Genomic DNA, 11,982 nt, shown 5'->3' on the forward strand with positions numbered 1-11,982 from the left:
GACACTTTGAGGACGTGACAGCAGCTGTGTCAGAGCTCAGGGACAAACTACAGGACATCCTGAGAGACTCATGGACAAACATCGAACTGATGGTCACTGAGGTGGATGTTCTACTGTCAGAACCAGAACTAAACAGTAGAGCTGAATTCCTAATGTATTCACAAGAAATCAATCTGGATCCAAACACAGCACACAGCAGTATGTTAATATCTGAGGGAAACAGAAAAGTAACGCTCTTGCAACAGTCTTATCCTGATCATCCAGAAAGATTCACTGATTGGTCTCAGGTTCTGAGTAGAGAGAGTCTGACTGAACGTTGTTACTGGGAGATAGAATGGAGTCAGGGAGGAGTTGAAGTAGCAGTTTCATACAAGGACATCAGCAGAGCAGGAAGATCAGATGAATCTAAGCTTGGATTTAATGACAAATCTTGGGCATTACGTTGTGGCAGTAAATGTTGTACATTCTGGCACAACAAAGTAAGTACTTTCATTAAACGTCCAGCTTCCTCCAGAGTAGGAGTGTATCTGGACCACAGAGCAGGTATTCTGTGTTTCTACAGCGTCTCTGAAACCATGACTCTCCTCCACAGAGTCCAGACCAGATTCACTCAGCCGCTTCATGCTGGGATTTGGCTGTTTAATCAAGGAACTGCTGAGTTTATCACAGTTAAATAGAATAACTGAACACACATAATAAAACTTTTTTTCTAGTCAAACTAACAGTTTAAAACAGTTTAACACTAAGCATCCATGCACCCAGGTCCCACTGAGACAATTTTTCCAAGTTACCCGACATAACGTCTGTTCTCGTCCTGATAACACGATGACATCAGGACTAGAATATTAACAGTGCAGTTAATATTCATAAATTTTACATTAAGATCATTAAAAAAATTGTTAAAATGTAAAAACATTTAAGGACATTCTAATTGTCATTTTTAACTGACTGGACTATGCAGACACTTAAGGCAAAAAACTATATACTTTTATCTGTAAATCTGGAGTCACTGAACAATGAGGACATGAAGTTGTGTAAATGCACATTGTTTTGTCTTTTCTCTTACTGACTCTTACGTACACAAATTGAATTCTATCTTTTCCCACAAAAAGCACTTCAGNGGAGAAGCTGGAGCAGGAGATCACTGAGCTGAAGAGGAAAGACGCTGAGCTGGAGCAGCTCTCACACACAGAGGATCACAACCAGTTTCTCCTCATCTACCCCTCACTGCCAGCACTCAGGGAGTCGACACACTCATCCATGATCAAGATCCGTCCTCTGAGACACTTTGAGGACGTGACAGCAGCTGTGTCAGAGCTCAGAGACATAATACAGGTCGTCCTGAGAGACACATGGACAAACATTGAACTGATGGTCAATGAAGTGGATGTATTGCTGTCAGAACCAAAGACCAAAGCTGGATTCCTAATATATTCGCAACCAATAACTTTGGATATAAATACAGCACACAAAAGTATTTTATTATCTGAGGGAAACAGAAAAGTATCGCTAATGCTTCAATCTTATCCTGATCATCCAGAAAGATTCACTGATTGGTCTCAGGTTCTGAGTAGAGAGAGTCTGACTGGACGTTGTTACTGGGAGGTGGAGATGAAAGGAGTAGTTTATGTAGCAGTTTCATACAAGAACATCAGAAGAACAGGACAATCAGATGAATCTAGGCTTGGATTTAATGACAAATCTTGGGCATTACGTTGTGACAGTAAAGGTTACACATTCTGGCACAACAAAGTAAGTACTTCCATTAAAAGTCCAGTTTCCTCCAGAGTAGGAGTGTATCTGGACCACACAGCAGGTATTCTGTCTTTCTACAGCATCTCTGAAACCATGACTCTCCTCCACAGAGTCCAGACCAGATTCACTCAGCCGCTTCATGCTGGGGTCTGGCTGTTTAAGCCTGGAACCTCTGCTGAGTTTATCAATATTAAATAGAGTAACTGAACATACATAATAAAACTCTTTCCTATTCAAAATATCTCCTCTAAACGGTTTTACAGTAAGTATCCATTCACCCAAAGTCACACTGAGACTTGGTGGGGAGGAAGCTGGAATCAAAGCCAGTTTTTCCAAGTTACCCAACATAACATCTGTTCTCATCCTGATGACAAGGCAGAGCAATTAATATTCACAAAATTTATATGATTATTACAAAATAGTCAAAATATTAAAAAAAAAAACCTTTCTGAATCATTTTAACCCACATTACACTTAAGTTTGTTCTAATTGTTTCATTTTTTCACTGATGCTGGACTATCCATAACTATTAGAGTAAATCAGTAAATATACTTTTATCTGTAAATTTGGAGTCACAGAACAATGAGGACATGAAGTTGTGTAAATGCACATTGTTTTGTCTTTTCTGTTACTGACTCTTAAGTACACAAATTGAATTCTATCTTTTCCCACAAAAAGCACTTCAGCAACCTTTTTACCAAACACAAATGCAAGTCAGTGAATGCAACTGGTCTGCTGATGTGGGCTAAAACTTCCAGTTTCATAAGCCACAATGTGTTTTTGGCACGCTGCACTTTTGAACCATTAGTCTCACACAAGTGGTGCAGTTGAACCCCCAGCCACTGCTGTGCTGGATATTTATTTAAAGGAGGAAAGGGAGTTTTATCTTTTCACTTTTGCCAAATGGATCCTCATCATGAAGGATTGCTACAAATTCACATGTCAGCTGCCTTATTAAGCTGAAATTAACTGCAATGTTTGTAACTGAATCTGTTTCAGTTCAGTCTGAACACAGTATTTCTGAATATGATTGGAATCTGTTCCGTAACTTGCCTTAAGATTTGTTGTGAATCAGTGCTATTTCATTAAACTGAATTAAATTGACTGATGTGTGTAGAGTGTGAAGGAAACATAACCTATATGGGTGCCGTCTATTTCTGCTGTACTGGATGATGTCAAGGTGATAAAGCCAAACATTGAGGTGATATGAAGGTTTATTAATAAATGCTCTGGAGAAAATATTTAAAAGTTATAATGAGATTATGCTTCCTGCTGTTTTCAGGAAATGTTTTTAAAAAACGCTGTGCATCTATCGCTCACTGCTGCTTTCTTTTTTATCGATTAGACTTATAAATACCAGCTTATGGATAAAACTACACAGATCCAAATTTAAATACAAAATGTAGATTTTGTATCTACATTTTGATTTTAGAGACAAAATTTACTCTGAGACAAAATCTCAGAGTAAATTGAGATTAATGTTATGTCAGAAGTGCTGCAACAGGACAGGTGGAAGCAGGAAAAGAGAAATTGACAGCTAGTACTGAAACTGGCAGAATGGATATTGTAAAATGTATATTTGTCAATGCAAACAGTTATTTCTCTCTGTCTGTCTCTCAGCACTGCTTCTTGTTTGTGACTCACCCTGACTGAGACCAGTTGAGCAACTTGTCATGCTGCAGCAAGCGAAAGCACAGAGAAAGGGGAGGGACTTGGAGATGTCTTACAAATAAATTTAAAACATGCAGAAAGTAGTGAAGAGGTGTTTTAGCTAGTGTGTTAACTAATTTAAGCATCTTTTCAAAGGAAAAAAAGGATATCACAGGGAAATCGCTCAGAGAAATCAATGGTACAGACAAGAGGTAAGTGCAGACACATCTCTGCAAAAGACAGTTGATGTTTGTTAAAACCTGGAATAGCATGAGCCTCATCAGGTTCATAGTGTAGCCTGGTGTGTAACTTATTGCTTAACATGTGGTTTCAGATCTCTGAGGTTTGCAAGAGGAGTGTGTAATTGTTAAAACCGACTGTGCAGCAAAGGTATGCCTTAAACTATCAATAATTAATTGCATAGGAAATTTACTTTTTCTAAATCCCAACTTGATTTCCAGTTAATTTTATTTCAGAAATATTAAATACTTGAAGCAAAATTATTAAATTTAGCAAAACATGATCTACTTTTTCCAAGAACATAGATCACACTTCTTTCTGTGACAGTTTAAAGCTCTGAGGTCTGATTCAGAGAGGCAAATGTTTGAAATGAGGAACCTGAAACTTGGGCAAAAGTGTTGATGGAAGTTGATGAGGCAAAGCGAGGAAATCTGATGGATTCTGCAAAATTATCTTCTATTTAAGTGGATTTTTATGTTCCTTACATACCTTGTCTATGAACCCAGCAACTGAATCAGAGACATTGTTTCTGTTAGAAGAATCTATAATTCAAAGTTTTCTTCTGCAAAATTATGAATCAGCCAGGAAAAGCGTATTCTTTTAGCTGGAACGCAGAAACTAGCTGCATTTCCTTTACAAATGTGTGCAAATCTTTGTATTTTGCTAATGCCGAAAAACAAAAACAATGTTTTTTACATTAAAAAAAAGTCTAAACATTTTTATTCCATTAAATAACAAATTAAATTAAAATCATCAAGTTCGTTTCCATGATAAGTCATTGAAAATCATGGCAGTGATGGATTTAAACAGTTACATGACATATATTCATAATTCAGTCATGATACTAGTGTTCATCATCGATGAGCCATTAGAGGAGAAGTTCAGTGTGTAAGAGGCATTTTGGAGCAATTATAGTCAGCAATTTTACAAAAGAGATGTGGATTCAGAATGACAAAAAAAGGAAACAAGACAGGAAGTGATGACTTCCATGAAACTCAGAAATTACAAAGTAAATTTCACCCCATAAGTGAACAGAATGCAAAATAGCAGCAAACCTGCATTATTAGTCCCAAAGGAAATTTAAATGTTAAATTAAATTAAAGAGATTAAATAATAGTTCAGTCAGGTCAGGACTTCGACAGTGCCAAATGGATTCATGAATTTCAGCCACTGGTTAGTAATTTTGTGAGTGAGTGACCCTGTTTGGACCGATCTTCACTTGTTCTGCAGATGACCTCAAACTGGCCTCCAAAACACTTTGGTGAAAAGAAAACTTCATGGTCGACTCAACGACTCCTAAAAACCGACGTCCCATCTGCAAAACATCATCACTATCACCCGAACACAATAACTTAACAGTAGTGCTTGTAACTTTACTCACAGAAAGAGAATTATATAAAGAAATTAACTAGAAGGGATCATAGACAAAAATGCATAAATATTTCCACTAAATGTGTTGAAATGGCCAAAAGCAGGAAATGAAGTATGAAGACGTAAGAATAAGAAATGCAGCAGCAGTCTAATGTGTTTGTAGATCCTCTGCCCCTCCCAACAATTGCTGTTACGTTATTTCTTCTATTAAACACACAGCTCAGCTCTGTTGCTACATTTCCTGGTTCCTCCCATTTCACATCTGACAGCTTTATGGCTGGTAGGATCACAGAGCTGAACAACTGCTGCTGATCAGTAAGTAACAAACCGATGCTTGGCTTCTTGTGAGACACTTCTACAGAATCAATAGGAACTTGACAGATTCAGTGTTTTTGGCTCAGAGAGGAAATCAGATGTGTTCAGGAAAATTATATTGCTCCATCTGACTAAATCTACTGAAAGATCTGGTTCCCATTCCACGTGGACAAAGCTACTGTGAAATGTGTTAAAGACTCCTGGGGACAAGAAGATCAGAGGACAGTCCCCAGCTGTCCTCAGTGTAGGAACAGTTTCATAATGACAGTTCAGACGATATTCACTCTGTCTCTGCATGCTGCAGTTTCAGAATTGGCACATGAAACCATTGCTGAATTAACCAAATACAGATAGAGTAAGCAAAAGCTTGAGTTGAGTCTGACGGAATAGATATTTGTTTCAAATGATTCATATGACTTCAGGTGCAAAATGTTTGCTATGCACACACTAAACATACATCTCATATTTGTGATCCTTGTTTTTTTTGTGGGTTTTTTAAAACATGCCCAACCTTTGGGAATTACAGTAGGTAATGCAGTCAAAATACGTATCCCAGCTAGAATAATGTGGTGCTTTACACAATCTGGAGCAGAACTATAGTTCCAGCAGGACGTTGACCAGAGCTGCACCATTTCTCACTTCTTCAATTTGTGCCCATTTTTGTGAGAAAAGAGAAACTGGTCATTCCAGTCCAAAGGCTGATGCATGTGCTGCTGGCACTGCTCATGATCATGCAACTCTGGGATTGTAGATGTCATGTCTACTGGTACTTTTAGCAATGTTGTTGTTCGGAGTTTACAAAGTTTGTCCATTGGCTAATCAATGAGTTCATTGTTTGTGTACAATACACTGCATTCAGAGGCTTGTACGACCTCTGAAGTGGTTGTGAAAGATCGGGAGGAATCACATGGGACACATATGAAGACTGATCCAGCCAGGGCAGACAGGAAGGGAACCAGTTAAAGTCAGAATCATAGAGAAAGGACCTTGGGAATCAGAGAGTAAAGAAAAAGGGAGAGACACTGGATCATTTACACATCTGGGTTATACCCTGGAGGAAGGTGCTAGACATCAGTCCAACCCTAACCAGTTTAGCAGGTGACTCACAGAAAACATGAAATTATCTTATTGTTTTGATTCCTCATACAACACAGATAAAACTGTTGAAGATACTTCATCAAATTACTGCTTAAAAAGTTACTCACACAGGATTTATACAGTCATATATTCAAGAGAGAAGTCTTAGAGTAGCGCCGGTGTACTAAGGATTTAAACTGCTCTTTAATGACACGTGCAGTGATAACCACTCCCATCATTTCAAACACTGACAGCCTGACAGTTTGTTTCTCGGTTCTTTTATTCTCAGATCAGACAAATTCAGAATCACTGTTTAATCAAGTTCAAGACCCAACAAGTTAACCTGCTGCAAATCAGTAAGTAAAGAAGAAAGAGAAATCCTTATTTGGCCTGTTGATAAACAAGGAGAAAGAAGAACTATAAACATTCAAAAGAGAAATGGCACAGCAAGGAAGTCACATGGAATCAGCAAAATACTCCTGTTCCATCTGTTTGGATCTACTGAAGGACCCAGTGACTATTCCCTGTGGACACAGCTACTGCATGAACTGTATTAAAGACCACTGGGATGGAGACGATGAGAGGAGAATCCACAGCTGCCCTCAGTGTAGAGAGACTTTCATACCAAGACCTGTCTTAAAGAAAAACATCATGTTAGCAGAGTTGGTGGAGGATCTGAAGAAAACTGGACTCCAAGCTGCTCCAGCTGATCACTGCTATGCTGGACCTGAAGATGTAGCCTGTGATGTCTGCACTGGGAGGAAGATGAAAGCTGTCAAGTCCTGTCTGGTCTGTTTGGTTTCTTATTGTGAGAATCATGTCCAACCTCACTATGAGGTTCCTACACTACAGAAACATCAACTGGGGGATCCCTCCAAGAAACTTCAGGACAACATCTGCCCACATCATGAGGAGGTAATGAGGATCTTCTGTCGTACTGATCAGCAGTGCATCTGTTATCTCTGCACTATGGATGAACATAAAGGCCATGAAACAGTCCCAGCCGCAGCAGAAAGAGCTGAGAAGCAGAAGAAGCTCCAGGAGAGTCGACAACAAATCCATCAGAGAATCCAGGACCAAGAGGAAGATGTGAAGCTGCTTCAACAGGAGGTGGAGGCCATCAATGTCTCTGCTGATAAAGCAGTGGAGGACAGTGAGGAGATCTTCACTGAGCTGATCCGTCTCCTCCAGGAAAGAAGCTCTGAGGTGAAGCAGCAGATCAGATCCCAGCAGGAAACTGAAGTGAGTCGAGTCAAAGATGTTCAGGAGAAGCTGGAGCAGGAGATCACTGAGCTGAAGAGGAAAGACGCTGAGCTGGAGCAGCTCTCACACACAGAGGATCACACCCAGTTTCTCCTCAACTACCCCTCACTGCCAGCACTCAGGGAGTCGACACACTCATCCAGCATCAACATCCGTCCTCTGAGACACTTTGAGGACGTGACAGCAGCTGTGTCAGAGATTACATATTTAATGGAGGACGTCCTGAAAGACACATGGACAAACATCTCACTGACGATTACTGAAGTGGATGTTTTACTCTCAGAACCAGAACCAAAGACCAGAGATGGATTCTTAAAATATTCACAGGAAATCACTTTGGATCCAAACACAGCAAACAGATTTCTGTTATTGTCTGAGGCAAATAGAAAAGTCACAGCCATGAAAGAAGAACAGTCTTATCCAGATCATCCAGACAGATTCACTGATTCATTTCAGGTTCTGAGCAAAGAGAGTCTGACTGGACGTTGTTACTGGGAGGTGGAGTGGAGAGAAGGAGGAGTTAATGTAGCAGTTTCATACCAGAACATCGGTAGAGGAGGTTCAAATGAATGTTTATTTGGAGTCAATGACAAATCTTGGTCATTTAGTTGTGACACAGACAGTTACACATTTTTACACAACAACATTGAAACTCCAGTACCAGGTCCAGTTTCCTCCAGAATAGGAGTGTACCTGGACCACAGAGCAGGTATTCTGTCTTTCTACAGCGTCTCTGAAACCATGACTCTCCTCCACAGAGTCCAGACCAGATTCACTCAGCCGCTACATGCTGGGGTTGGTCCTTTCTTTAATGGGGATTCAACAGAGTTTGTGAAACTCAAATAGGGACACTGGGACATCAGTCACTATTTCGTTGTTTAAGGATCAACTTGATTGTAGAAATGAATGAAAAAAATCTGAATTGGACTTCAGAGGTTGTAAATTCAGCTGCATATGCACAGTGATAAAAGTGGCAGGTTTGTTTTTGTGACCTTGAGTTTTGAAAGGCGCCTTCAAATAAAATGTATTAATTTCTGCCTGTCTTTCTAAAGTTTGATTTTGAATCAGTAGATATGATAGGAATTAATTCTCATAAATTGTCAGTAAAAACAGAAGCTCATAAAGTAACAGAACAAACAAATATATTTGTCCATGTGTTTGGGTGTGGAAACATTACTGTGCTTAACAAAACTGATACCTTCAACATATGCTGGTTCAATATTTTCACAGAACCACGACTTCTATTATTTTTTTCTGTTTATTGATGATCATTTCATGTCTCGTAATTATAGCTACTGACTACTGCAAACGATATTAACCATTCTATAAGACTTTGAACCGTTGTTTTTAATTAATCCACATGTTCATGATTAAATACAGGCAGAGAACCTTTAAGAATATTCAGAGTATTTATAAAATGTGATCGTTCTGATTTCAATAACTGATGGTAAGCTAATCTTGAATAAAGATGTTTGAGACAGCTTGTAGGTTTGTTGGGTTTATTTCACACGGCCTCAGCTTTGCTCAGCCACATACAAACACCCAAACATGCAAACTCATCCTTGCATAACGTACTTCCCCTAATACACAATAAAACAACATCTTTTGAAAAGCTATACCATATCTGTACCAAGAACAGAAAAACTTTGTTGACGGACCACAACCTCACCTCTTCCAGTTCCTCCATTGGTGAGTTACACAACATTTCTTTCAGCTGCTTAAAGGTCCAACTAAGCTACATGTATCTGCTAAGCTGTCTGCACACACAGGGTGTGAAGAGTTGTCCAAAGTGAACATACTTTTCTATCAACTTCACTTCAACTGCGCCACTGTGCAGCCCATTGAATACCAACAAAATGTGGTAATTCACCAAAACATATCAAACATGTGGAAATGAAAGAAGAATATTAGCGATGCAGAGGGTGTTTTACAGTGAGCCATCTGGTACAAAACCAGTTTATCACTTTAAAGATGTCAGTAGTTACATTTTTCGCCTGACAAAATGTTTTTTTTTCCTGTTTCCTTAAAGACAAAAGAAAAAAGGCATTGAGTGACTGATTTAAGGGTAGAAACATGCTGTATACGAACAGGAAACTATAGAATAAAGTCTGGAATTACAGATTAAGGTAGCACCAATCTATGCTGACACTGTACATTGAGTTTCTCATAATCTCAATAGATTAAATGAAACAGTTTGAGGATATATTTCTGGTTTCTTCCCTCCAAACATAATAAGTGTGATGAAAAGTAAAAGACCTGAAATGCCTTTCAGCTCTTTCTCTTTCTCCAAGGTCTACATCAATATGATCTGATTTCATCATGCCAGATGAAGTATGCAGGAGCCTTTAGGAGAAAACTTTCCTGAAGTAAATAGAGCCAAAGACTCGGTGAATTTAAGAGAAAAGAAAGCTGGGTTTTTTCTATGGGATACTCCTGTTTGCTTAGAAAATCCACGTTTTGTTGCTGAACGGAGAAATGGCAAGGAAACCAGATCATTTCATCCACTTATCCATCCTGCTTATCCTTACAGCACAGCTGGTGCAGAACGATAACAGTCATTGGTCGAAAGGCAGTGCTCACCTGGACAGGTAGCCAGTCCATCACAGGAGATCATCTCCAGCATTTTAAATGTTCAATAGGATTTTTAAAACTGAAACTTTCTTCAGTTTGGCTTGCTTTTCTTGTCAGTGTGTGGCGGTAATGTACATGTTTGATAAAGGAGTTTATTTAAAGAATATTAAACTAATTAACTGAGACCACAATGCTTTTTGTAGGTATTTTTGTCCTAATTTATCTTAAAGGCAGGAAGGCGGAGGTAAAAATTGTAGTCATTTAATCTCTAAATGACTTTTAGTAGTCAAATGAAACACGCCAACTGAATGCCACAACATGTCTAAGTAGATTTAAAAGTAGAAATGATTTACTGAAGTGGTTGCAAAAAGTTTTGGCAGGTTAAAATATTGTTAAACCCTTTTTATTTTGATAATTTTTGCCTGATGACCTCCCTTAAATATATGCTGCAACTGTAAGACGAAGAGGGAAAACTGTCTCACAGCAGGTGGTGAAGACAGGTCAAGAGTTTTATTTATCTGTAACAAATACAGTGATTGTGCAGCAGCTGCTTTTTTACTTATGCAGTTGTATCAAATACAATCAAGACCAGATATTTCAATATCTGGAAATGACTTATCTTTTTATCTCACTACGTCTGATATCAGGTCATTTGCAGTATCAAACAATGAAAACTAGGTGGCAGCAAAGGACTATACATACATTTTTAAGACTCATGATTTACACATGAAAACTTTCATCTGTTTACGATAAATACATGCATGTATGTATGGAGTTGCACTAATAAAACGATTGTGAATGTATAAAAACTTGACTTTTCCAAATGGTTGTCATATATTGTATTTCTCAATAAAACAAAACAAATTTATCATGAGTGGGGACATATTTTAATCAACTCATTTCTCTCAAAAATAATCAAAGGAAAGAGCTAACGTAAACCCAAGTAATACAGGAAATCAAGATGAAGCTGAAATAGTAAACCACAAAACAACAGATTTCACAGAAGAGGAGCTCCTCAACTCCCTCTGAGAAAAGGGAGGAGTTTTGGATCCAGGAGGAGGAAACCATCTGTTCTATTGGTGTGACTAAAGCTTATTTGCTTTTCCTGGTTACACCCTTTTATGTACTGACACGTTACAGACTTGTTGCGCAGCAAATTTGCTTCAGGGGAAACGAAACCTAACACACAGAAACTGCTCGCCAGAGGAGAAATGGCACAGCAAGGATATCCGATGGATTCTGTAAAATTCTCCTGCTCGATTTGTTTGGATCTACTGAAAACCCCAGTGACCATCCCGTGTGGACACAACTACTGCATGTACTGTATTGGAAGTTTTTGGGATGATGAAGACAAGAAAGGAATCCACAGCTGCCCTCAGTGCAGGCAGCATTTCACACCGAGGCCTGTTCTGGTGAAAAACACCATGCTAGCAGAGTTGGTGGAGGATGTGAGGAAGACTGGACCACAACCGGCTCCTGATGATGACTCCCTTGTGGGACCTGACGATGTGGCCTGTGAAATCTGCACTGTGAGGAAGATGAAAGCTGTCAAGTCATGTCTATTTTGTTTGGTTTCTTACTGTGAGAATCACCTCCAACCTCACTATGACATCCCTGGACTGAAGAAACACAAGCTGGTGAATCCCTCCAAGACTCTCAAGGAGAACATCTGCTCTCGACATGATGAGGTGATGAAGATCTTCGGTCGTACTGATCAGCAGTGTATATGTTATCTCTGCA

General features: G+C 39.0%; 3 protein-coding genes across 3 annotated transcripts in view; all 3 read left to right on the top strand.

Annotated features, from left to right (window-relative positions):
- Window positions 1–1,021, top strand: part of LOC103151690 (E3 ubiquitin-protein ligase TRIM38-like) — a 2,811-nt gene extending 1,790 nt beyond the window's left edge. The window contains exon 2 of the mRNA XM_016681633.1: window positions 54–1,021. Coding sequence (XP_016537119.1) covers window positions 54–677 — 624 coding nt within the window. The 3' untranslated portion in view covers window positions 678–1,021. The remainder of the gene's footprint in view (window positions 1–53) is intronic.
- A 4,239-nt stretch (window positions 1,022–5,260) lies between these two features.
- Window positions 5,261–9,143, top strand: LOC103151654 (tripartite motif-containing protein 16-like). Its single transcript, XM_007571828.2, has 2 exons — window positions 5,261–5,331; window positions 6,698–9,143. The coding sequence occupies exon 2, from the start codon at window positions 6,847–6,849 to the stop codon at window positions 8,515–8,517; it is 1,671 nt and encodes a 556-aa protein (XP_007571890.1). The 5' UTR covers window positions 5,261–5,331; window positions 6,698–6,846; the 3' UTR covers window positions 8,518–9,143.
- Window positions 9,144–10,774: 1,631 nt separating this feature from the next.
- The window catches only part of LOC107838624 (E3 ubiquitin/ISG15 ligase TRIM25-like), a 3,790-nt gene continuing 2,582 nt past the window's right edge, over window positions 10,775–11,982 (top strand). The window contains exon 1 of the mRNA XM_016681608.1: window positions 10,775–11,979. Within this exon, the coding sequence (XP_016537094.1) occupies window positions 11,454–11,979 (526 nt within the window). The 5' untranslated portion in view covers window positions 10,775–11,453. The remainder of the gene's footprint in view (window positions 11,980–11,982) is intronic.

Source organism: Poecilia formosa, unplaced genomic scaffold (genome assembly GCF_000485575.1).
Source record: "Poecilia formosa unplaced genomic scaffold, Poecilia_formosa-5.1.2 Scaffold288, whole genome shotgun sequence".
NCBI lineage: Eukaryota > Metazoa > Chordata > Actinopteri > Cyprinodontiformes > Poeciliidae > Poecilia > Poecilia formosa.

What these genes read in the sequence shown, in the direction of transcription:
- LOC103151654 (XM_007571828.2), top strand. Translation starts at nt 6,847, where the DNA reads ATGGCACAGCAAGGAAGTCACATGGAATCAGCAAAATACTCCTGTTCC.